Source organism: Suncus etruscus, chromosome 18 (assembly GCF_024139225.1).
Source record: "Suncus etruscus isolate mSunEtr1 chromosome 18, mSunEtr1.pri.cur, whole genome shotgun sequence".
Classification (NCBI taxonomy): domain Eukaryota; kingdom Metazoa; phylum Chordata; class Mammalia; order Eulipotyphla; family Soricidae; genus Suncus; species Suncus etruscus.
The window spans coordinates 981,304-1,005,101 of record NC_064865.1 but is presented as its reverse complement, the minus strand read 5'-3'; the positions used below and the strand labels follow the sequence as shown (position 1 = coordinate 1,005,101).

Below are 23,798 nucleotides of genomic sequence, written 5' to 3'. Positions count from 1 at the left end.
CTCCAGCTCCACAGCTTCTTCTTCTTCTTCTTCTTCTTCTTCTTCTTCTTCTTCTTCTTCTTCTTCTTCTTCTTCTTCTTCTTCTTCTTCTTCTTCTTCTTCTTCTTCTTCTTCTTCTTCTTCTCTTCTTCTTCTTCTTCTTCTTCTTCTTTTCTTCTTCTTCTTCTTCTTCTTCTTCTTCTTCTTCTTCCTCCTCCTCCTCCTCCTTCTTCCTCCTCCGCCTTCTTCTTCTCCTTCTTCTTCCTTCTTCTCTTTCTTCCTCCTCCTCCTTCTTTTCTTCTTCTTCTTCTTCTTCCTCCTTCTTCTTCCTCCTCCTTCTTCCTCCTCCTCTTCTTTCTTCTTCCTTCTTCTCCTTCTTCTTTCTCCTCCTTCTTCCTCCTTCTTCTTCCTTCTTCCTTCTTCTTCCTTCTTTCTTCTTCTTCTTCTTCTTCTTTTCTTCTTCTTCTTCTTCTTCTTCTTCTTCCTCCTCCTCCTCCTTCTTCCTCCTCCGCCTTCTTCTTCTTCTTCCTTCTTTTCTTCCTCCTCCTCCTTCTTCTTTCTTCTTCTTCTTCTTCCTCCTTCTTCTTCCTCCTCCTTCCTCCTCCTCTTCTTTCTTCTTCTTCTTCTTCTTCTTCTTCTTCTTCCTTCTTCTTCTCCTTCTTCTTTCTCCTCCTTCTTCCTCCTTCTTCTTCCTTCTTCCTTCTTCTTCCTTCTTTCTTCTTTCTTCTTCTTCTTCTTCTTCTTCTTCTTCTTCTTCTTCTTCTTCTTCTTCTTCTTCTTCTTCTTCTTCTTCTTCTTCCTTTTTCTTCCTTCTTCTTTTTTTTCTTCTTCTTTCTTCTTCAGAAATCGCTGCTGGCTCTCCTGGGATGCCAGAGATCAAATCCAGGTCAGATTGTCCTGGGTCAACCACATGCAAGGCAAATAAATACCTTACTGCCATGCTATTGCTCTGGCCCCTCCACAGCCCCTTCTTAACTCTAAGGCTCAGAATTTATTTGGTGACCCCTCTGAATTCTCTTTAGGATATTCAAGCTTCAAAAGTGGAGGCTGGACCCTCCAGTTCTCCCAACCTGTACACTGTTCCTAACAAATAGACTGTAAGTCCTGTCTGTGCACTTCACTGAGGTTGGCAGAGAGAAAGGAGGGGAGACATCATCTGACAGCAGGAAGATGACCTTCGTTTTATCCTTGCTAACTCATATGGACCCCCAAGTCCTGCCAGGAGTGATCTCTAAGTGCTTAGCAGAAGCAAGCCCTGAGTACTGCTGGGTATAACCCCAGATTCAAACAACCCAAGACTTGCATTTTAGCCTTTTCAGCTCTCTCAGGCCTGGGGCCCCTTCTTAATTTTCCTCACTGGGCCATCCCAACAACATTGCTGGCAGGAATGCTGAAGGGAGCATTACAAACAAGGGAGTATTTGTATTTCAGAATTTGCTTTGAGGAGCACAACCATGGTCTCAGGGCCAATCCCAGCAAATTGCTCCCAATGGTGCTCTAGGGCCCCTGCAGTGTGGGGTGTTGGAGCAGAATCTCCCATGTGCAAAGCATGTGCCCTTGGAGCCTACACCCTGGCACCAGAACTCCTGCCCTCATGCATGCCAACAAGAGCTTTAAGCAGTCAAACTCTTTTCTAGGTGTTGCATTTAAATCACTCAAATACCACCCTCCTGACCCTTGCAGGCCCTGTACTGTGGCCCCCAGTGGCCAGTGCCTTGTGGGGGAAGCTTGTGCTATAGGTCTGCACCTCTTTTCCTCTTTCTCCCACACTCTTCGTGCAGTTCGTGCAGTTCCCATTTCTGGGACAGTCCACTTGGCAGGAAACTGAGCTGGTAGTGTGGACTGAGGTGCGGACAGGGGCCCCCAGATGGCCTGACAACGGAGTGTGCAGTTGTTTTTCCTCATCAGAGGGGTCACGCTGAGCTCAGTGTGGGGACAGGCTCTAAAAGCTTCACATCAGGGCACAGTGGAGAAATCTAACACCGAGAGCCTCTGGCTGGGGCGTCTTGCTCCTGGAAGAGCTGCAGATTCTGCCCACAGGACCCAAGGTGTTCAAGCTGTAGCCTCGCTGCCTTCTCTGCCTTACAGGCGACGTGTTCTTTCAGAAACGTGAAGTCAGGCATGAGACAGTTACACATATGCAGAAACATGTTACAATAAATCTACAATTCTTTTCGATTTTGTTTTTTGTTTTCTTGTGCTACATTTGGTGGGGTTCAGGAGTTACTCCTGGCTCTGTACTCAGGGATCACTCCTGGTAAACTTGGGAGATCATACATGTGCCAAGGATTAAATTTAGGTCTGCTGTGTGTAAGACTTGCCTTACCCATTGTGCTTTCTCTCCAGCCTCCATATCTACAGCTCTTTAAGAGAACTGGCTCACCCTTTTTTTTTTGGGGGGGGGGGGAATGAGAAACACACCCATTAGTGCTCAGGGGTTATTCCTGGCCTTGTGGTTGGGTGTTGCTCCTGGCAGTGCTGGCTAGGGGGAACAAGTGCTGCCAGGGATCAGACGTGGGCCTCCGGCCTGCACTGCAGCCTGTTGCTAACTCAGTCCAATTATCCTTAGTAGACCTGAAGGTGACCTTGCTCTTCTCACACTTGTCTCCAACAGTGTGATACGAGCATCTGATCAGGGACTGCTGCCCTTTCATCTTTGGTTGCTCTCTGGCCTCTCCTTTTAGTCCTGCAATTCTAGGGCTGTTGACAACCTTCTTCCTAAAATAAAATCACAGGGGCTGGAGAGTGTACAGGCATTTAGGCACTTGCCTTGTTCATGGCCTATCCAGGTTTGATTATCGGAGCTACACTGGATGGTTCGAGCTCCGGAAGGAGTGATTCCTGGTAATTCCATGCGTGGAAATGGGTTTATTTTCTCAGTGGTTTTTGCTACCCAATGCACACACACAACCTCATCCAGAGAAAACATCAGAATAACCTAAACTGAGAGTCACTCTACAAACTAACATTAGCGATAGCAAGATCATAAAAAAGACAAAAGCTGAACGACTGTCACAGATAAAAGGAGACATAAAAATGAAAGGCAGAGCCTCATTGCACAGCGGGTAGGGCGTTTGCCTTGCCCACTGCTGACATGGGACCCGGCATCCCATATGGTTGCCGAGCCTGCCAGGAGTGATTTCTGAGTGCAGAGTTGGGAGTAAACCCTGCGCACCGCCAGGTGTGACCCAAAAACAAAAATAGAGAATGAGGAAGGAAACTAGGCAGATTTTAAATTGGAAAAAAAGAAGAACATTGGTGGAAAAAGGAGTGATATTTAAATAGTTTATAAATTGGTTTAGGCACAACATTTTAAAAGGAAAAGGGGGTGGGGGGGGTGGGGAGGGGTGAGAGGAAATGTCTGCCATAAATGCAGGCAATGGGGAAGGCAGGAAACTGGGGACATTGGTGGCAGGAAATGTGGACTGGTAAAGGGACAGAGTTGGATATTGTATGACTAAAACCTAATCATGAACAGGTTTGTAACTATCTCATGAAATCTTTCAATGAAAGATTTTATTAAAAAAAAAAATTGGGCCCGGAGAGATAGCACAGCGGCGTTTGCCTTGCAAGCAGCCGATCCAGGACCAAAGGTGGTTGGTTCGAATCCCGGTGTCCCATAGGGTCCCCCGTGCCTGCCAGGAGCTATTTCTGAGCAGACAGCCAGGAGTAACCCCTGAGCACTGCCGGGTGTGGCCCAAAAACCAAAAAAATAAATAAAAATAAAATAAAATAAATTAAACATTGTTTTAGGCTGTTTGAGAATGATTTCCTGAATCTGATCATCATTCATTGTATGATGGCTCTGATGAAAAAGTGTAATGTTCTACACTCTGTAATTTAACCCCAGGAAAATGGGTCTGGAACAGGGAAATAAACCAGGTCAAAGTTTCAGGAGAAAAGCAAGGGGTCTGGGAGCTTTCAACCTGTGGTTGATCTGCCCGCCAATGACCTTTATTAAGTATAACTGGGCGGGCTGAGTAAAGAGTGCAGATCAAAGACTTACCTTGAGCTATTTCCCTCTAGGTATGCCTTTTACATGTAAAAAGGGGGTAAATAAGGGAGGGGCAAGAAGCCAGGGAAGTTGTTTTGGATAAAACAAGTTGTAATCCAACAGAAAAGGTTACAATAACAGGCTCTGAATAAAAGGTATATGGCATGGGTGGGAGAGGTAGCACAAGAATAAATAAAGGATCTTGCCTTGCACATGGCCAGTTGAGGTTCGAATCCTGACATCATGAAGTACCATATTTGCCGGCGTATAAGACGACCCTTCAACCCATGAAAAACTTCCTAAAAGTCGGGAGTCATATTATATGCTAGTATATGGCATGCTGAAACTTGTTCCAGCTTCAGGGACGAGTGATCCGCACCCCTCTTACTTTTAAGAAGTAACTTACTTTTAAGACTTTTAGGAAGTTTTTCATGGGTTGAAGGGTCGTCTTATACCCCGGCAAATACAGTATATGTTTTATGGGAACAATTTATGCCAGTAATTTTTGTTTGTTTTTTTGGGGGGCCACACCCAGCAATGCACAGGAATTACTCCTGGCCTTGCGCTCAGAAATCACTCCTGGCAGGCTTGGGGACCCACATGGGATACCAGGGATCGAACCCAGATCGACTGCATGCAAGGCAAATGCCCTACTCACTGTGCTATCACTTCAGACTTCCCCCATACCAGTAGTTTTAACTTTTTTGACGAAGGACACACCGAAGTGCTCAGGGCTTTCTCCTGGCTCTGTATTCAGGAGTCACTCCTAGTGGCCCTTAGAGGACCACATGGGATGCTAGAGATTGTACCTACCTGATAAATTATCTCTCCAGTGCACAGTTTTAATATTTTTACTCCTGCAGACCAACACTGGTCTGCAAAGCGGTAGTTGAAAATGTCTGCACTATACTATACTTACAACTTCTCTCCTTTTTTTTTTTTTTGGTTTTTTGGGGCCACACTCGTTTGATCTCAGTAGTTACTCCTGGCTAAGCGCTCAGAAATTGCCCCTGGCTTGGGGGGACCATATGAGACACAGGGGGATCAAACCGCGGTCCTTCCTTGGCTAGCGCTTGCAAGGCAGACACCTCTAGCGCCACCTCACCAGCCCCACAACTTCTCTTTAAGTTGAAAATGATATCAAAAGGATTAAAAAGTTTAAATTCCTTAAACTTAAATAAAATTAGGGGCTAGAGAGATAGCACTGTGGGTGGGGCACTTGCCTTGTATGTGACCCACCTGGGTTCGATCACCGGCATTCCATATAATCCCCTGAACCCTCAAGAGTTCCTGAGTGCAGGGCCAGAGCTACTAAGCCCTAAACACCACCCTAAAAATATAGGTTCAATATGTTCCCAATATAAATGTCTGTGTGTATGTAAGTACAAACCCTACAGGCAAAACTTAAGAGAATAACTGTAAAATCAGGATTACAGCAGAAGAGGTAACTAAAATTCAAATAGAAGCTGCCTAAGATTTAAGGTTTATGGAATACTTGTCCTCAAGAGCCAAGACAAGGTTGTCCTGTTCTGTGAACTTTTTGTTTTTTTGTTTCATTTTGAACCAGCCAATGTTTATCAGGAGCTGACACCAAGTATGGCTTGAGGTTGTTGTGCTTAGGAGACTATGCAGTGCTACGGGGCAAAGCCTGGAACCTCCTGCATGCAAACATATGCATTATTCCTTTCACTGTCTCCCAGGCCCCTTTGAGCTTCCTTTCAGGGTTAGAAGGTGCAGCAATCTCAGCCACATCCCCTTCTTCTCAGAGTCCTCAAAAGGTCTCCTTTAGCCTCTGCTTGCAATACTGATCACGAGGAGCCACTACTCCCCTCCTTGGCAGAGTTTTCACTTTGAGTCTGAATCTTATCGATTGGAACGAGAAATTACACTTAACCTAAATGAACAGTACTAAGAAATCCTCACTACCTTAGTGAAAGAACACTGTATAGCCACTGGGTGATAAGAATGTGTTTAATCTCAATGCCTGCAAATGTATGTACCTAAATGACAAAAGTTGCATTTACACACTGATTACAGCTCTGTTAACATCTACTTGGGTACATTAAGAGCTAGAAGATAACCTAGAATGGTACAAACGGGTATAACTTCAAGAGCCCAAGATTTGTAGGGCAGGGGGTACAACCAGCAGTACTCTAGTGGACTAGTCCCTATTCTGTATTCAGGGAGCACTCTTGGCAGTGCCAGGGGATAATACATGGTGCTGGGATTAAACTAGGCTTGGTCAAGAATAATGCAAATGCCTTAATCTCTGTACTACCTCTCTGGCCCATGCCATGATTTTAAAAATAAGCATATGTATAGTATTCTAAATGAAATTCAGAAATAATATACAGGGGCCGGAGCGATAGCACTGTTCATCCTGGATCAGCTGCCTGCAAGGCAAACGCCTACCGCTGTGCTATCTCTTTGGCCCTTCTCTCCTTTTCTTATCCTCTCCTTCCTCTTTCTTTTTTTTTTTTTGTTTTTTTGGGGCCACACCCGGCAGTGCTCAGGGGTTACTCCTGGCTGTCTGCTCAGAAATAGCTCCTGGCAGGCACGGGGGACCATATGGGACACCGGGATTCGAACCAACCACCTTTGGTTGGCTGGATCTGCTGCTTGCAAGGCAAACGCCTCTGTGCTATCTCTCTGGGCCCTCCTTCCTCTTTCTTAGTACCTCTTCCAATAAAGCCTGTTTTTACTCAAAAATAAATAAATAAATAAATAAATAAATAAATAAATATGGGGTCAGAGAGATAGCATGGAGATAAGGCGTTTACCTTGCATGCAGAAGGATGATGGTTTGAACCCCAGCATCCCATATGGTCCCCCAAGCCTGCCAGGACCGATTTCTAAGCATAGAGCCAGAGTAACCCCTGGGTACTGCCAGGTGTGACCCTAAAACCAAAAAAAGGAAAAAAAGCATAAATAAATACATAAATAAAATAAAAAAAGAAGAAGAAATTGGTGAATACCATGCACTTATACATATATAGAGGTGTTGAGCTATGTAGGTAAATTCTATAATATTACCAACCAACGATAAGTCAATAATTCTTCTTGAAAAGATGTGAGAATTGTCCTTTCAAGATGAATGGAGAGAGGCTTGGATCTTGCCTTGCAGAATCCCTGAGTCCCTAAGAGTGATCCTTAAACATGGAACCAGGAGTAAGCCCATAGCATTTCCAGGTATGACCCAAAAACAAACAAATAAAAAATATGATATAAAATAAATACTGTGGGGCTAAAGTGGTAGTACAGTGATATGGCACTTGCCTTGCACAGGCCAACCTGGGTTCTATCCCCAGCATCTTATATGGACCCCATGTACAGTCAGGGTAATTCCTGAGTTCAGAGCCCCTGAACACTACCAGGTGTAATTCTAAAAGCAAAATAAATAAGTAAATACTGTGAGTGAAGGAAAAACAAAGTTCTCCACAAGAGGTAGCTGGAGAGTAGTGGGCCCAGGAAGGAAGACTTTGTCGCATTGTTCTCTTGAATGACAAGATTTTGCAGTAGATTCTTGGGATGGGAATTCATATGGGTTCTTTTTTTTTTTTTTTTTTTTTTTTTTTTTTTTGGTTTTTGGGTCACACCCGGCAGTGCTCAGGGGTTATTTATTCCTGGCTCCAGGCTCAGAAATTGCTCCTGGCAGGCACAGCGGACCATATGGGATGCCGGGATTCGAACTGATGACCTCCTGCATAAAAGGCAAACGCCTTACCTCCATGCTATCTCTCTGGCCCCTCATATGGGTTCTTGAATAAAAGCACAGGGGCTGGAAAAGAACAGGCTTTCTTGGGAGAAAGCAGGAAGATCACAAGACTAGAGAATAGGGCACCTGCGTAGATCAGGAATAGGAGGAAAATGGAAAATATGCAAAGGACCTCATCATGTCCTGAATCACTCCTGATGGGCTTAGGGGACCTGTGGGATGCAGCACCCTAGTACTATGCTATCTCTCTGGCCCCACTCCATGGTTTGTTTGTTTGTTTGTTTGTTTTTTTGCTTTTGCTTTTTGGGCCACACCTGGTGACACTCAGGGGTTACTCCTGGCTCTCCACTCAGAAATTGCTCCTGGCTTGGAGGACCATATGGGATGCTGGGGGATTGAACAACAGTCCTTCTAGGTTAGCATGTGTAAGGCAAATGTCCCACTGCTTGTGCCACCACTCTGGCCCCAAGCTCCATGTATTTTTTTGTTGTTGTTGCTATTGGGTCATATCTGGAAGCGCTCAGGGGTTAGTTACTCTTGGCTCTACACTCAGAAATTGTTCCTGGAAGGCTCAGGGAATTATATGGCTAGCTAAATTAAAAAAAAAACGTGGTATCGGGCCGGAGAGATAGCATGGAGGTAAGGCGTTTGCCTTTCATGCAGAAGGTCATTGGTTCGAATCCCGGTGTCCCATATGGTCCTCCGTGCCTGTCAGGAGCAATATCTGAGCATGAAGCCAGGAGTAACCCCTGAGCACTGCTGGGTGTGACCCAAAAACCAAAAAAAAAAAAAATGTGGTATCTAGGCTGGAGAGATAAGACAGCAGGTAGGGAGCTTGCCTTGCACAGGCTGATCCAAGTTCAATACATATATCTAATATGGTACCTTGAGTCCTCTCAGGAGTGATCCCTTAGGACCGAAAATCTTACTTAGGTGATCATTATTTCATGTTTTATAGGAAGAACAAATTAAATATCTTTCCAAAGAATCTTCTCCCCATGGGGCCAGAGATATAGTAGGGTGCTTGCTTTGAACATAGCCACCTGGATCCAGTAATCTAGAATTCAAATGGGCCTCCCGAGCATTGCCAGAAGTAACACCTGAACATCACTAGGTGTGGCCCTTCCCCCAAATTATAGAATTTCCCCCCAATTTATTGAATTACCATAATATATATACATATATGTATACATATATACATATACATATATATATATACACACACACATAACTTTGTTGTGTTTTGGTTTTTGGGTGCTCAGAAATCATTCCTGGTTGGCTCAGAGGACCATATGAGATGCTGGGGATCGAAGCCAGATCTGTCTCGGGTTGTCTGTGGACAAGGCAAACACCCTACTCCAGCCCAAGATCTCATGATTTTTTTCACCTGCTGTTCCAAATATGTGGGTCCCAATCCAGGATACAGTGTGTCCTTGGAGACAGCAGGGACAGGAGACAGCAACCTGGGGGGCCGGAAAGATAGCTTAGTGGTAGGGCATTTGCCATGCATGCAGAAGGATGGCGGTTCGAATCTTGGCATCCCATATAATTTCCCCGGACCTGCTGGGGGCGATTTCTGAGCATAGAGCCAGGAGGAACCCCTGAGCACTGCTAGGTGTGACCCAAAAACAAACAAAACAAAACAAAAAAGAATGCAGGGCCGGAAAGATAGCATGGAGGTAAAGCGTTTGCCTTTCGTGCATGCAGAAGGCCATTGGTTCGAATCCCAGCGTCCCATATGGTCACCTGAGCCTGCCAGGAGTGATTTCTGAGCATAGAGCCAGGAGTAACCCCTGAGCACTGCCGGGTGTGATCCCAAAACCAAAAACTGAAAGGAAAAAAAAAAAAAGAAAAAAGGGGCCCGGAGAGATAGCACAGAGGTGTTTGCCTTGCAAGCAGTCGATCCAGGACCAAAGGTGGTTGGTTCGAATCCCGGTGTCCTATATGGTCCCCCGTGCCTGCCAGGAGCTATTTCTGAGCAGACAGCCAGGAGGAGTAACCCCTGAGCACCTCCGGGTGTGACCCAAAAACCAAAAACCAAAAAAAAAAAAAAAAAAAGATGTAACCTGGGGGCCAGAGCAGTGGCACAGGCCATAAAGCATCTGCCTTGCACGTGCTAGTTAGGACAGACCTCGGTTCGATCCCCTGGCCTCCAATATGGGCCCCCAAGCCAGGAGCTATTTCTGAGCACATAGCTAGGGGTAACGTAACCCCTGAGTGTCAGCAGGTGTGGCCGAAAAACAAAAACAAAAACAAAAACAAAAACAAAACAAAACAAAAAAAGAAGATGCCACCTGGCAGGTGCCTCCCTGGGAGGCAGACCTGAGCAAACCTTTGATGCCCTCCCTCCTCTCCATCATGGCAGGGAGGGGGAGGCCCCAAGGGTTCTGGCAGAGGGAGAGGGGTGGAGTGGCCAAGTGGAAAATTCCCCCACTGGCTGTGGCCTATCAGGGTCTGGCAGGCCTGGGCCTAGCCTTCCACCTGGAGTGCTTGGATCTAACAAATGTGTCCAGATCCCTGAATGCAGGGTGCAAGGGGGCAGCGAGAATATTGACACAGCAGCTTTTTCCATTCACCCCTAAATGGAGACTTTTCCTGTGCCAGGCCAGCTGTAGGACACATTAGGCAATGAGACACATACAGCTGAGCAGCAGGGAAGATCTGGAGGTGGGGGATAGAGGTGCAGAGAAATCAGAGAATGATAATGGGGAGATGTGGGACCCACTTCTAGGATAATGAAAGGCAGATAGCATCCAAACAGGATGCAGATACAGTGATGAACGGAAGTGACAGCCAGGCCTGCCCTTCGCCTCCTGCCTTTCCAGACTTGTGAGAGGGCTGAAGAAAAAGTACAATGTGGGGGCCGGAGAGATAACATGAAAGAAGGGCGTTTGCCTTGCATGCAGAAAGATGGGGTTTGAATCCCGGCATCCCATATAGTCCCCTGAGTCTGCCAGGAGCGATTTCTGAGTGTAGAGTCAGGAGTAACCCCTGAGTGCTGCTGGGTGTGACCCCCCAAAATATCCCCCCCAAAAAAAAGAAAGAAAAGAAAATACAGTGGGGAAGCACTTGTCTTGCATGAAACTGACCCTGGCTCAAATTTGTGGCACCATATATAGTTCCCAAGCACCAGTAGGATTGATCCCTAAGCACAAAGCCGAGAATAAATCCTGAACATGCCGGGATGTGGACACAAGACAAAATCAGACCAATTAGAGGAGCATCAGAAATAGATGTGGCCGGGCCCGGAGAGATAGCACAGTGGCGTTTGCCTTGCAAGCAGCCGATCCAGGACCAAAGGTGGTTGGTTCAAATCCCGGTGTCCCATATGGTCCCCCGTGCCTGCCAGGAGCTCTTTCTGAGCAGACAGCCAGGAGTAACCCCTGAGCATCGCTGGGTGTGGCCCAAAAACCAAAAAAAAAAAACAAAAAAAAAAAACACCAAAAAAAGAAATGGATGTGGCTTACACTGAGCACACCCACTACTCACCAAAGGTTTTCCAAAGACCCTATTTGAGGGACGGGGGCGATAGCACAGTGGGTAGGGCATTTGCCTTGCACACAGCCTACCTGGGCTCAATCCCCAGCATCCCATGTGGTCTCCTGCCCAGGAGTAATTTCTCTACGCAGAGCCAGGAGTAACCCCTGAGCACAACTGGGTGTGGTACAAAAGCAAAACAAAATTAGCAAAGACCCTCTTTGAAGGTAAAAGCTTCCAAAGCTTCCCCATACCTCTGATGCCAGACCATGGTGTTACCTCCTGCAAGAGAGCTAAAGCAACTTCAGTGGTCATTGAACCACCACCATCTTTGCTACTACATCAAACCTTATTTTACCTTCAGAGGGCCTCTAGTGATCCCTTCTTCTAGTTTGGCTTCCAAAAGGGACTTCTCGGTTGTCACCAGTGGAGTGCATAACTCTGCTGGTGTCAAGTATAGAGGCCATGACAGTTGCTTAACATTCACCCCTGCACAGGACAGCACCACCCCAAGAATAATGGCAAACCAAGGTTGAGACACCTGCCTATGGACCTCTGGCCCTCACCCCACATCCTATAGCGGGCCCCGGTTCCTGGACAAGCTGCACCCAACGGCACTTTGTTCTTTCCTATCTCCTGCCCGCCTGACCTCCACTGCTTGTATTAAAAAGTCAATAATTGAAAAATCTTTTTGAGGGGCCCCCTCAAGAGGGAAAACACACAGAAACAAAGGATCCTCATGGAACCCAGGGTTCCTTCAGAAAGGTCATATTTGTACAGGGCACTGGGGCAGGGCTTGTGCCAAGGCTCTGGGGTATAAAGGAAGATGGTGCACACAGACTTTCACTCCACTACGGCTGCACCACTTGGAGTAGCTTTTCCTCTGTGGCAAGATGGGACTTGGCATCATGAAATGGATGGTGGTGGCCCTGGTGTGCCTTCAGCTCCTGGAGGCAAAGGTGACCAAGTAAGTCTGGGCCTGGCATCTGGCGGGAGAAGAGGCCTGGTAAGGGTGCACTGCTGTCTATCAATGTTCTAGAATTTCTGCAGGGAGTTGGAAGATTTTCTGAGTCACTGGAGGGGAAGAGAGACGATGTAGGTAGCTTCCTTTCCTCCACTAGAGACAGACTGTAGGGGTGACACTGTCCAAGCAGACTCTGGGGCAAAGATGGTTTTTCCCCCTCAAAGGAATAATTTTTTTTTATTCCTTTGGAGGAAACACCTAGCAATGCTCAGGGGCTACTCCTGACTCTGCACTCAGGAATTACTCCTGGTGGTGCTTGGGACCATGTAGGATGCCGGACACCAACCCTGAATCTTAGCTTGCAAAGCAAGTGCCTGACCACACTACTATCATTCTAGCTCCTCCCACCAGATTTGATCCCTAGCACTGCATGGCTCCCCAAATATTGCTGAATACAAAGTTTGAGCATGGAGCCAGGAGTAACTTCAGAGCACTGAGTCAGGACTAATCCCTAAGTCCTGGAAGGTGTGGCCCGAAAACAAAGAAAACAAGAACAAAAAGGAAAATGCATGGCAAGATAGTACAGAGGATAAGGCACTTGTCTTGCATGCAACCAACTAGAGTTTGATTCCCAGGCATCCCATATAATCCTCTGTGCACTGCCAGGAGTAATTCCTGAATGTAGAGCGAGGGATAACCTCTGAAAAATCTCTGGAGGCGTGTCACCTCATCCTAGAGGAGCTAAGGGACCATACGGGTGGGTGCCAGGGATCAAACCCGGGTGAGGTGCATGCAACGCAAGTGACAAAACCTGTACTCTTTGCTCAGAATCTATTTTGTTTCTGTTTGTTTGTTGTTGTTTTGTTTTGTTTGGGGGGGCCACACCTGGTGACGCTCAGGGGTTACTCCTGGCTATGCACTCAGAAATCGCTCCTGGCTTGGGGGACCATATGGAAGCCGAGGATCGAACTGTGGTCTGTCCTAGGCTAGTGCTTGCAAGGTAGATGCCTTACCTCTAGCGCCATCACTCCGGCCTCCTATTTTGGTTTTTGACCCACATCTGATGGTGTTCAGGGGCAACTCCTGTCTTGATGCTCAGGGGAGCATGCCGTATCAGGGACTGAACCTGGACCTCCTGCACAAATATTCACTCACCCATTAAAACATCTGTCTGGGGGCCGGAGAGATAGCATGGAGGTAAGGAGGTAAGGCGTTTGCCTTTCATTCAGGAGGTCATCGGTTCGAATCCCGGCATCCCATATGGTCCCCCGTGCCTGCCAGGAGCAATTTCTTTTTCTTTTTTTTTTTTTTTTTTGGTTTTTGGGCCACACCCGGTAACGCTCAGGGGTTACTCCTGGCTATGTGCTCAGAAGTTGCTCCTGGCTTGGGGGACCATATGGGACACCGGGGGATCGAACCACGGTCCGTCCAAGGCTAGCGCAGGCAAGGCAGGCACCTTACCTTTAGCGCCACCGCCCGGCCCTAGGAGCAATTTCTGAGCCTGGAGCCAGGAATAACCCCTGAGCACTGCCGGGGGTGACCCAAAAACCAAAAAAAAAAAAAGAAAAGAAAAAACAAAACAAAACAAAACATCTGTCTGGTCCTCTGACTTTTCATTGTTGTGGAGACTGCACCTGGGGGTGCCCAGATGTAGCAATGCTGAGGCTCTGAGGGTGAATTCTAGGTAGTGACTTCGGAGCACAGAGCCAGGAGTAACCCCTGAGTGCTGCTGGGTGTGGCCCAAAACCCAAAACAAACAAACAAAACATCAATGAGAGAGAGACAGAGAGATGCAGAGAGGTAGAGAAACAGAGAAGCAGAAACAGAGGAAGGAGACACATCAGAGACACAGATTAGGGGAAAGAATGATAGGGAGACTGAGATGGCAAGAGACAAAGTGCGGGAGAGTTGGGGGCCAGCGAGTGAGACTAATGCTCTGAGAGGAAAGAGTGGGTCCCTGCCCTGACCCCTGCCCTTCCCTAGGGTGACCCTGAAGAAATTCAAGTCCATCAGGGAGAACCTGAGGGAGCAGGGCTTGCTGGAGGACTTCCTGAAGACCAACCACTACGACCCTGCCCAGAAGTACAATTTCGGCGACTTCAGCGTGGCCTATGAGCCCATGGCCTACATGGATGTGAGCAGCGACCCTTGGGGCCCCCTCCTCTCAAACCTGACCTGAGGGGCCTGTTCCCACACTCCTCCCACACGGGGCCCCCCAGAGCTGTTGACCTCCTCCTCATTCCCTCTCTTTGCAGGCCTCCTACTTCGGGGAGATCAGCATTGGGACCCCTCCCCAGAACTTTCTGGTCCTGTTTGATACTGGCTCCTCCAACCTGTGGGTACCATCTGTCTACTGCCAGAGCCAGGCTTGCAGTAAGTGGGGGGGGGGGTCAGGGAAGTCCAGAATATGGGGTACAGCTTTTAAGTCCTAAGTGGATCAGGGAGATATCCACGGCATGCCCAAGCCAGAAGAAATGCTGGGGTGTCTATTCACTCTTTCATCTAATCAGTCATTTCAGCGCTGTCTGGGGGCCAGTTTAAAACATGGCCATATGGAAGGCACAGCTCTAAGACACTCCAAGGTCCTGTAAAGTCTGAGGAGGCTTTGGGACCATCCATTGTCACTTCAACTGACCTGGTGGCTCTGAGACCCCAAATGTGAGGGCATAGCCTGGGAGACAGGGGTAGCTCCTGACTAGTCAATCTGACTTCTGAAAACCCATTTCCCCCACAGCCGGCCACGCCCGCTTCAACCCCAACAAGTCCTCTACCTACTCCACCAACGGGCAGACCTTCTCCCTGCAGTACGGCAGCGGCAGCCTCACTGGCTTCTTCGGCTATGACACCATGACTGTGCGTGGGGCCCAAGGGAGCCAAGTCTGATAGAGGGGCCTTAGATGGAGAACCCAGAAAATCACCTAGCACTCTAGAGCAGCGTGCTTCAAGCCATCCCCACTTGAGGAAGTTGAAGCCATGGCTCCACAGGCTGGGAAATTAATCCCTTCTAGGACCCTGAGAACCATCTTGTCTACACAGGCCTGGTCCTTTTCCTTGAGGAGTTTCAGTGGGTTTATTCGGAGAAAAGTAGTGGGGGTGGGAAGGCAGCATTGAGGTGGCAGCAGCCAGGCCCCTCCCAAGAGAAAGCAACTCTAGTAAGACTTGTCCAGTGATGTGCTCTGAGAATGGAGTGTGGAACAGGACTGGGGTTAGACACTCCCAAATTTAGCACAGACACAACTCAGTGGGGCTTTGGGAAGTGTTCAGTCTCTCAGTAAAGAGGTGCCCAGCCCTGTCCGCAGGGAGCCCCAGTCTGAGGGGACATAGTCTGTCTTTAGGGAACTTCATCTGAGGGGACACAGTCCTGTCCTCACAGTCTGAGGGGACACATTCCTATTTTCAGGGATGATGATCCCAGATGAAGGGATCCCGGTTCTATCATAGGGGAGTCACTGGAGTGATCCAATGATGCATCTAGTTTCCAAATCGCCTCGCATTCTCCCTGTCCTGCAGGTTCAGAACATACAGGTGCCCCACCAGGAGTTTGGCCTGAGTCAGAACGAGCCCGGGAGCAACTTCATCTACGCTCAGTTTGACGGCATCATGGGCATGGCCTACCCCTCGCTGGCCATGGGTGGAGCCACCACAGCCCTGCAGGGCATGCTGCAGGAGGGCGCCCTCACCAGCCCCGTCTTCAGCTTCTACCTCAGCAAGTGAGGACCCCCCTGGGGGCTCCGTCCACCCTCTCCCACGTCCCTGGAACTTCGGGGTTCCCATGGGGATGCTCATGGCCAGGCCTCTGAATCCTCTCTGCTACCCTTGGTCTCCCGGAATCCCCCAACTTTTCTTGGCTAGGACAGACTCACTCTCTCTTCTGCCCAGAGGATACTTTGAGTGTGGCAACTCAGTCGACCCTCTCCGAGAGCCTCAGCCATCAGGGCTCCTTCCTCTCAAATCTTGCCCATTAACTTTCCTAGACTCATTTATTGCTCAAGTTCTTTTGTTTTGTTTTGTTTTGTTTTGTTTTTTGGATCACACCCGGTGGTGCTCAGGGGTTACTCCTGGCTGTCTGCTCAGAAATAGCTCCTGGCAGGCACCGGGGACCATATGGAACACCGGGATTCGAACCAACCACCTTTGGTCCAGGATCGGCTGCTTGCAAGGCAAACGCCGCTGTGCTATCTCTCTGGGCCCAAGTTCTTTTTTTTGTTTGTTTTGTTTTGTTTTTGGCTCACACCTGGCAGCACTCGGGGGTTACTTCTGGCTCTACACTCAGAAATCTCTCCAGGCTGGCTCAGGGGACAATATGGGATGCCAGGATTTGAACCTGTCCTTGTGCGTGCAAGACAAATGCCCCACCTCCATGCCATCTCTCCAGGCCCCCATTGCTCAAGTTCTTTTGATCTGTTCTAGTCAAATTCTGGACTCTTCTAATCTGGGGCCACCATGAACTGCTATATGTTGGCAAAAAAGTGAAAGGGCTGAGTGGCCTGAGATGGACCATTCTTTCTGCTCCTGCAGCAGACAAAGAGCTTCTAGGGGGAGTCGGCATCACCCCTGTAGCCCCAGCACCTTGTCACCAATGCTCTCCACCCAGACAATACTCATTCTAAATGTAGCTTATCCCAGCTCCACATTCATATCAGGAAACCAGGGGACTCCCCAAAATCAACAGGGAAGTCCTCAGTCCCTCCTTCCCATCACAGCAGAAAAAAAAAACAAAAAACAAGCTGAACCAGGGGAGGCTCCTCGTGGTATGTTCCATGAGAATGGAGTGTGGGACAGGCGTGGGATTAGACACCCCGACTTCACCACAGACATGACTTGATGAGGCACTGGGTTTTGGGAGAGAATCAGTCTCTCAGTAGGAGGCACCCAGCCCTGTTTTCAAGGGGCCCCATCTGAGGGGACACAGCCCTGTCCTCAGGGAGCCCCAGCGTGGGGTTAGGGTTACCACTTCTCCTTCTGATGGTTGCTGCTCCACTGGAAGTGTCTTCTCAGCCCCTCCCTGACTCAGTCCCTTCCTTTGCCTCTCACAGTCAGCAGGGCAGCCAGAATGGAGGTGCAGTCGTCTTCGGGGGTGTGGACAACAGCCTGTACACGGGGCAGATCTTCTGGGCTCCCGTCACCCAGGAGCTCTACTGGCAGATCGGCATTGAGGAGTAAGTCTGGGGGGAGTGGGAGTTCTGGTGCTGCTTGGAGAACCTTGAGGTTAGAAGACCTTAGGGTTAGGATTAGGGTTAGGTAGTGCTGGGGGTGGGAACAGAGAGATCTCCCCCTAGATCTGTCTCTACATCCTTGCTGCTTTCACTTGAGGCCCTGTTCATCTGAAGGACTCAGGTGGGGACACTGGGACCCCAAACATTACAAGTGTCCCAGTCCAGCTCCATAGATGGGCTAACATATTAGAAACTGGGGTGTGAGGGGCCGGAGAGATAGCATGGAGGTACGGCATTTGCCTTTCATGCAGGAGGTCATCGGTTTGAATCCCGGCGCCCCATATGGTCCCCCGTGCCTGCCAGGAGCAATTTCTGAGCCTGGAGCCAGGAATAACCTCTGAGCACTGCCGGGTGTGACCCAAAAACCACAAAAAAAAAAAAAAAAGAAACTGGGGTGTGTGAGAGGGAAGGGGAAATCATTTATTCAAAGTTCTTAAATCACAAGCTTTGTCTTTTAGGGCTTCTAGAACTTTCCCCAGAATTTTATTATAGGGATTCCAAGGTTTAGGTTTCTAGTATGGCATGAAAGAGGAAGACTGAATTGCCCTTGGTGGTGCTTATGTTCTTTCTGGATTTTTTTTTTTTTTCTTTTTTTGGTTTTTGGGCCACACCCGGCGGTGCTCAGGGGCTACTCCTGGCTGTCTGCTCAGAAATAGCTCCTGGCAGGCACGGGGGACCCTATGGGACACGGGGATTCGAACCAAGCACCTTTGGTCCTGTATCAACTGCTTGCAAGGCAAACGCCGCTATGCTATCTCTCCGGGCCCCTTCCTGGATTCTTGATTCTGTGACTGTAGTCCCTTTACTATCCTGAGCTGGGGGTGCTACGGCCACTCACCTCCTCCCCGTCCAGGTTCCTTATTGGCGGTCAGGCTACCGGCTGGTGCTCACAGGGCTGCCAGGCCATCGTGGACACGGGCACCTCCCTACTCACCGTGCCCCAGCAGTACATGAGCGCCCTGCAGCAGGCTACGGGGGCCCAGCAGGACCAGTACGGACAGGTGTGTGGGCTCATCCCTGACAGAAGCCCCCAGCTGGGAGCTGAGGAAAAATGATTCTGGGGCTTCGTGTGTGAGGTGCCTCCAGGTGCTAGAGCTGGGGGTGCTGGGGGTCTGAAGGCTGAGAGGGGGTGCGGAGGGTGCAGAGGCCAAAGGAACGTGGCGAGGTCTCCACTTGGTGGAATTTCCTCCAGCCCCACACTGGCCAGGCTTGGGAACCTGAGGCCAAAGTTGGGGGCCCTCTGGGGTGGGAGATCTGAGTGCATGACTCTTCCTGCAGCTGGCGGTGAACTGTAACAGCATCCAGAGCCTGCCCACTCTCACCTTCGTCATCAACGGGGTGCAGTTCCCCCTGCTGCCCTCTGCCTACGTCCTCAATGTGAGTCCTGGGGCCACACCAAGCGGCTCAGTCAAGGCAGGCTGGGGAGAGGGCCAACTTCTAGCTCCCTGCAGCCATGGTTGTTTCTCCCACTTGCTGATTTGAAGTCCCTGCTTTGGAACCAGTCAGAAATCCCTAATGCGTGACAATTCATTTTGGGTTGTGGAGTTTGAGAGCGTCCCCTGCCTGGGCTTCGCCCTTCTGAGCTCTCTCCGGCCCCTTTATGATGATTATAAAGAGTCAGGGAGATGGGCTGGAGCGGTGGCGTGGAGCAGTCAGCCTTGCCGGTGTTAGCCTAGAATGGACTATGGTTCTATACCCCTGCGTCCCATATGGTCCCCAAGCCAGGAGCGATTTCTGAGTGCATAGTCAGGAGTAACCCCTGAGCGTCACCTGATGTGGCTGAAAAACAAAACAAAACAAAACAAAAAAACCCCAACCCCCCAAAGAGGCAGGGAGAGATGCTTGCTGGGGACAACCCCGGGCCTGCACACTCTGCCCACACTACACACCTGCCTGTCACCACACTCACATTGGGAGAGGGGGCATTCGCTTCTGCCTCACACATGAAAAGGTAGAGATTCAGAGAAGTGAAGGAACGGACCCATAGCCAGTGCAGGTGAAAGGAAGGTTGGCAGCCAAGTAGTGGTGCCTCTCTGCTCCCCTGAAGGGAGCTGGTGGACGGGGAGAACAAACGTTGCCTGGGCCACACTCACTTATCCAGACCTTCTTCCCTCTCTCCTGCCCTATCCTGCCCTGACTCTGGGGGCTCCAGGGTGCCCCGATCGAGTGAGAGAATGAATGAATGAATGAATGAATAACCCAACCTGCCTTCTGTCTTGCAGACCAATGGCTACTGCTACTTGGGTGTGGAGCCCACCTACCTGCCCTCCCAGAACGGCCAACCCCTGTGGATCCTCGGGGACGTCTTCCTCAGGTCCTACTACTCCGTCTACGACATGGGGAACAACAGGGTGGGCTTTGCCACTGCCGCCTAGAGCTGGTGCCCAGATGCCTGGGCCCTTTCCTTCCTCCTGCACCACCCACCCCCGGCCCCGATCTCCTGGGCTCTCTCTGTTCTGCTTCTCTGTGGTCAACTTTTCTCTAGATTCTCAGCTTTCTCTATTAATAAATAGTTCTCCACGTTAATGAGGTTGTGGTTTTTAGGGTGGGAATATCGTGGCCCAGAAGGCTGCAATTGGTCTAAGGTTCGCTGACCACTCCCCCGGTGTGAGAGTTTGGGGTTGTCTTTTTTTTTTTTTTTTATTGTTTGTTTGCTCTGTTTTTGGGTCACAAACCGGCAGAGCTCAGGAGCTCAGAGGTTATTCCTGGCTCTGTGCTCAGAAATCGTCCCTGGCAGGCTCAGGGGACCATATGGGTTGCTGGGAATTGAACTGAATCCGTCCAGGGTTGGTCGAGTGCAAGGCAAACGCCCTACCACTGTGCTAGCGGTCCAGCCTAGGGTCTTTGAGACTAAAAGGAATGGCGATTTGGATAAGGTCTGGACAGACTTGCGAAATAGTACAGGGGTTGCACTCGTCATTTCTAGTTTGACTCCTTAACCATCAGGAGTAATCCCGAGCACAGACAAATGTGGCTCAAAAGGCAAACAATTTAAGTGGGGTTTGGGAATGGATTCTGTGCCTCTCAGAGCTTGGAATCTCTGCACAGCTTACTCCTGGAGAAGGGGAGCTTGGGGTTGGGGAGATGGGGGTGGTATATTCTTTTGTGATGGGTCTGAGGCTCTCCAGTCATTACTTGGTACACTCCACTTATCACCAGCCACTATAGGTTTATGGTGTGATGAGGGGTGCCATGTATGGGGGTGCGGTGTCCCCAAATCTAGACCCACTTTGGGTGCAGAGGTTGCGGTCTACAGAAGTTGCATGCACCAATGGGATGAATGCCACCTTTATTTCCGGGAGGGTTTCAGAAGCTTTGGACCGAGTTTCACCCAGATCTCCATATCTCAGGGCTTGTATTTGAAGAACCGGCTGGCTTTAAGCTGTGGATAAGAGGTCTGGTTCCTTGAATCCCATGGAAACAAAGCCCATTTGTGCAGACCAGCTGCTTAGGCAGGGTTCTTGGAATCAGTATGAAGGGAGAGGGTTCAATAAGCAATTTTGGACACCAGCAGTTGGGGTATGAGAAATTAATTCAGTTGTTTATTCTATTTTGATTTTCTTGAGCCATACCCAGTGGTGTTCAGGAGTTACTCCTGGCTCTGCACTCAGAAATTACTACTGGGGCCAGAAAGATAGCACAGTGGTAGGGCATTTGCCTTGCATACAGCCAACCCAGGAGACGGTGGTTCGATTCCCAGCATCCCATATGGTCCTTCAAGCATGCCAGGGGTGATTTCTGAGTGCAGAGCCAGGAGTAACCCCTGAGCGCTGCTGGGTGTGAACCCCCTCAAAAAATAAGTTACTACTGGCAGGGTCAAGGGACCATATGGGATGCCAGAGGTGGTACCCTGGTTTGCCTCATGCAAGGCAAACACCCCACATGCTGTGCTATCTCTCTGGCCCCTCAATTCAGTTGTTTGATTTTGGTTTAATTATTTCATTTTTTTGGAGCCACAGCAGTTATGCTCAGAACTTACTCCTGGCTCTGTGCTCAGGTATTCCTCCTGGTGGTGCTAGGTTGACCATATGGTGCTGGAAATTGAACCTGGGTGGATTATGCATGATAAGCAGGATAGCATCTGCTGTGCTATATCTCCAGCCTAGTCTCCAGAGAGCATTAGAAGCCTTTTGCAGGGGCCAGAGAGAGCACAGCAGTAGTGTGTTTGCCTTGCCTGCAGCCGAACCAGGACAGATGGCAGTTCGACCCCAGCATCTCATATGGTCCCCTGTGCTTGCCAGGAGCGGTTTCTGAGATCAGAGCCAGGAGTAACTCCTGAGTGCCGCCATATATGACCCCAAAACAAAAACAAACAAATAAAAGAAGCCTTTTACAAAGGCTCACACCAAGCTCACCCTCCACTCAGTTGCCACTGTAAGCTCAGACTGTTCCCTGGACTTCTGGCTACAAATAAAGATTCCAGGACTTCTTCCCCTTCACTTGATTTTCTGGAGTTGTTGACAAAGTTAAGGAAACTGGATGAAATGAATACTTAGCAGATTGACAATGTATTAAAGGCTATCATGAGTAAGGAAAATTGATTGGAAAAGGAAAGGGGTGAGGAAAAGAAGGAAGCTCAGGAGCTCATAAGACCTCTCTCAGTGGGAATGCCTTTCTCCCTAAAGCTCCATAAAGTTCACTAAGTCCCTCCTTTTGGAATTTTATGGAGGCTTTGTCATCGCAGTCTGATTTTTTATCCTACTGGCCATTGGCTGGAATTTAGCCTCAAATTTTTTATCTCTTCCTGGAGGTCAGAGGGGTGGGGACTGGAAGTCCCAACTCTCCAACTAGCAACCAGCTCCCTTCTCAGGTACTTCTTCAAAGGTCACCTGATTCACACGACAAGATCCCACCTAGAACTCACCTACACCTAAGAACTTTCGGGATCTGTGAACTTTAAGGGGAACAGAGAGAAAATAAATATGAGAACTATAACCTCTTTCCTTAGGCTCCGGGGGCAGGTGTGAAAGCCCAAGATTCAGGCCTGGTCCCCTTCTTCAAACCAGGAAAGATGCAGACATTTGATCCAGAGTAGTTTATCTGACCATCACATACCATCTGTGATCCTGCATCTTTCCTGAACTCTGGACAACACCGTCAGCCACACTGAGGCCGACCCTTGGTATTAGGCAGGATACACAAAAAATAGTGCAGTGAGCTCTGCCTTAGAGACCTCTCAACCTGAGAAGAGAAAGAAAACAAAGGAGGCAGAAACAAAGTGGAATGAAGGTGACAAGGGAAAGACCAAATAAATCCCATGGGGCCAAAGAGATAGCACAAGCGGTAAGTAAGGCGTTTGCCTTGCGAGCAGCCGATCCAGGATAGACAGGTGGTTCGAACCCCAGCATCCCATATGGTTTCCACTGTACCTGCCAGGACTGATTTCTGAGCAGATAGCCAGGAGTAACCCCTGAGCATCTCTGGGTGTGGCCCCAAAACAAAACAAAACAATAGCCAGAATCTAGAAACAGGGACCAGTAAGAGAGCACAGCAGTAGGACATTTGTCTTGCAAACAGCAGACCCAGAACCAAACGTGGTCCGAATCCCGGCATCCCACATATGGTTCCCACTGTGCTTGCCAGGAGTGATTTCTGAGCAGAGAGCCAGGAGTAACTCTTAAGCGCCAACAGGTGTGGCCCCAAACACCAAACCCAACCCCCCCAAAAAAGTGAAATGGGGGAGAAATAGCACAGAGGTAGAGTGTTTGCCTAGCATGCAGCCTATCCAGGATGGACAGGTGGTTCGAATCCCATATGGCATCCCATAGGGTCCCCCCTTGTGCCTACCAGGAGTGATTTCTGAGCGTAGAGCCAGGAGGAACCCCTGAGCGCTGCCAGGTGGGACCAAAAACCAAATATATATATATGTATATATGTATACATATACATATTTATGTAAATATATAAACATATATGGGCTTAGTTCTTGGATATTTAAAGAATAACCTGAAATGTGAGGAGAGTGGGAAAGATAGATTAATACATAATCCCAACATTTCTAAGATATATTATTTCTTTTTTTTTTTTTTTTTTTTGGTTTTTGGGCCACACCCGGTAACGCTCAGGGGTTACTCTTGGCTATGTGCTCAGAAGTCGCTCCTGGCTTGGGGGACCATATGGGACACCGGGGGATCTAACTGCGGTCCGTCCAAGGCTAGCGCAGGCAAGGCAGGCACCTTACCTTTAGCGCCACCGCCCGGCCCCAAGATATATTATTTCAAATATATTGTTGTAAGTTAAAAATAGTAAATACAGGGGCCGGAGAGATAGCATGGAGGCAGGGCGTTTGCCTCGCATGATGCAGAAGATAGGGCCTCCCATAGGGTCCCCTTTTGTGCCTGCCAGGAGCAATTTCTGAGCACAGAGCTAGAAGTAACCCGTGAAACGCCGCTGGGGTGGGACCCAAAAACCAAACCCCGAACCCCCCCCCCCCAAGAAGACCCACCACCACCA

The 23,798-nt window shown here is 49.0% G+C and overlaps 1 protein-coding gene across 1 annotated transcript; it reads left to right on the top strand.

Moving 5' to 3' along the window:
* The first annotated feature begins 12,073 nt into the window (after positions 1 to 12,073).
* Positions 12,074 to 19,720, top strand: PGC (progastricsin). Its single transcript, XM_049764924.1, has 9 exons — positions 12,074 to 12,132; positions 14,113 to 14,263; positions 14,385 to 14,502; positions 14,864 to 14,982; positions 15,640 to 15,839; positions 17,166 to 17,288; positions 18,199 to 18,346; positions 18,624 to 18,722; positions 19,568 to 19,720. The coding sequence occupies exons 1-9, from the start codon at positions 12,074 to 12,076 to the stop codon at positions 19,718 to 19,720; spliced, it is 1,170 nt and encodes a 389-aa protein (XP_049620881.1).
* The last annotated feature ends 4,078 nt before the right edge of the window (positions 19,721 to 23,798 follow it).

What these genes read in the sequence shown, in the direction of transcription:
- PGC (XM_049764924.1), top strand. Translation starts at nt 12,074, where the DNA reads ATGAAATGGATGGTGGTGGCCCTGGTGTGCCTTCAGCTCCTGGAGGCA. An exon ending in CTGCCAGAGCCAGGCTTGCA is followed by an intron (nt 14,503 to 14,863) that starts GTAAGTGGGGGG and finishes TTTCCCCCACAG; the next exon opens with CCGGCCACGCCCGCTTCAAC. An exon ending in CCTCTGCCTACGTCCTCAAT is followed by an intron (nt 18,723 to 19,567) that starts GTGAGTCCTGGG and finishes TCTGTCTTGCAG; the next exon opens with ACCAATGGCTACTGCTACTT.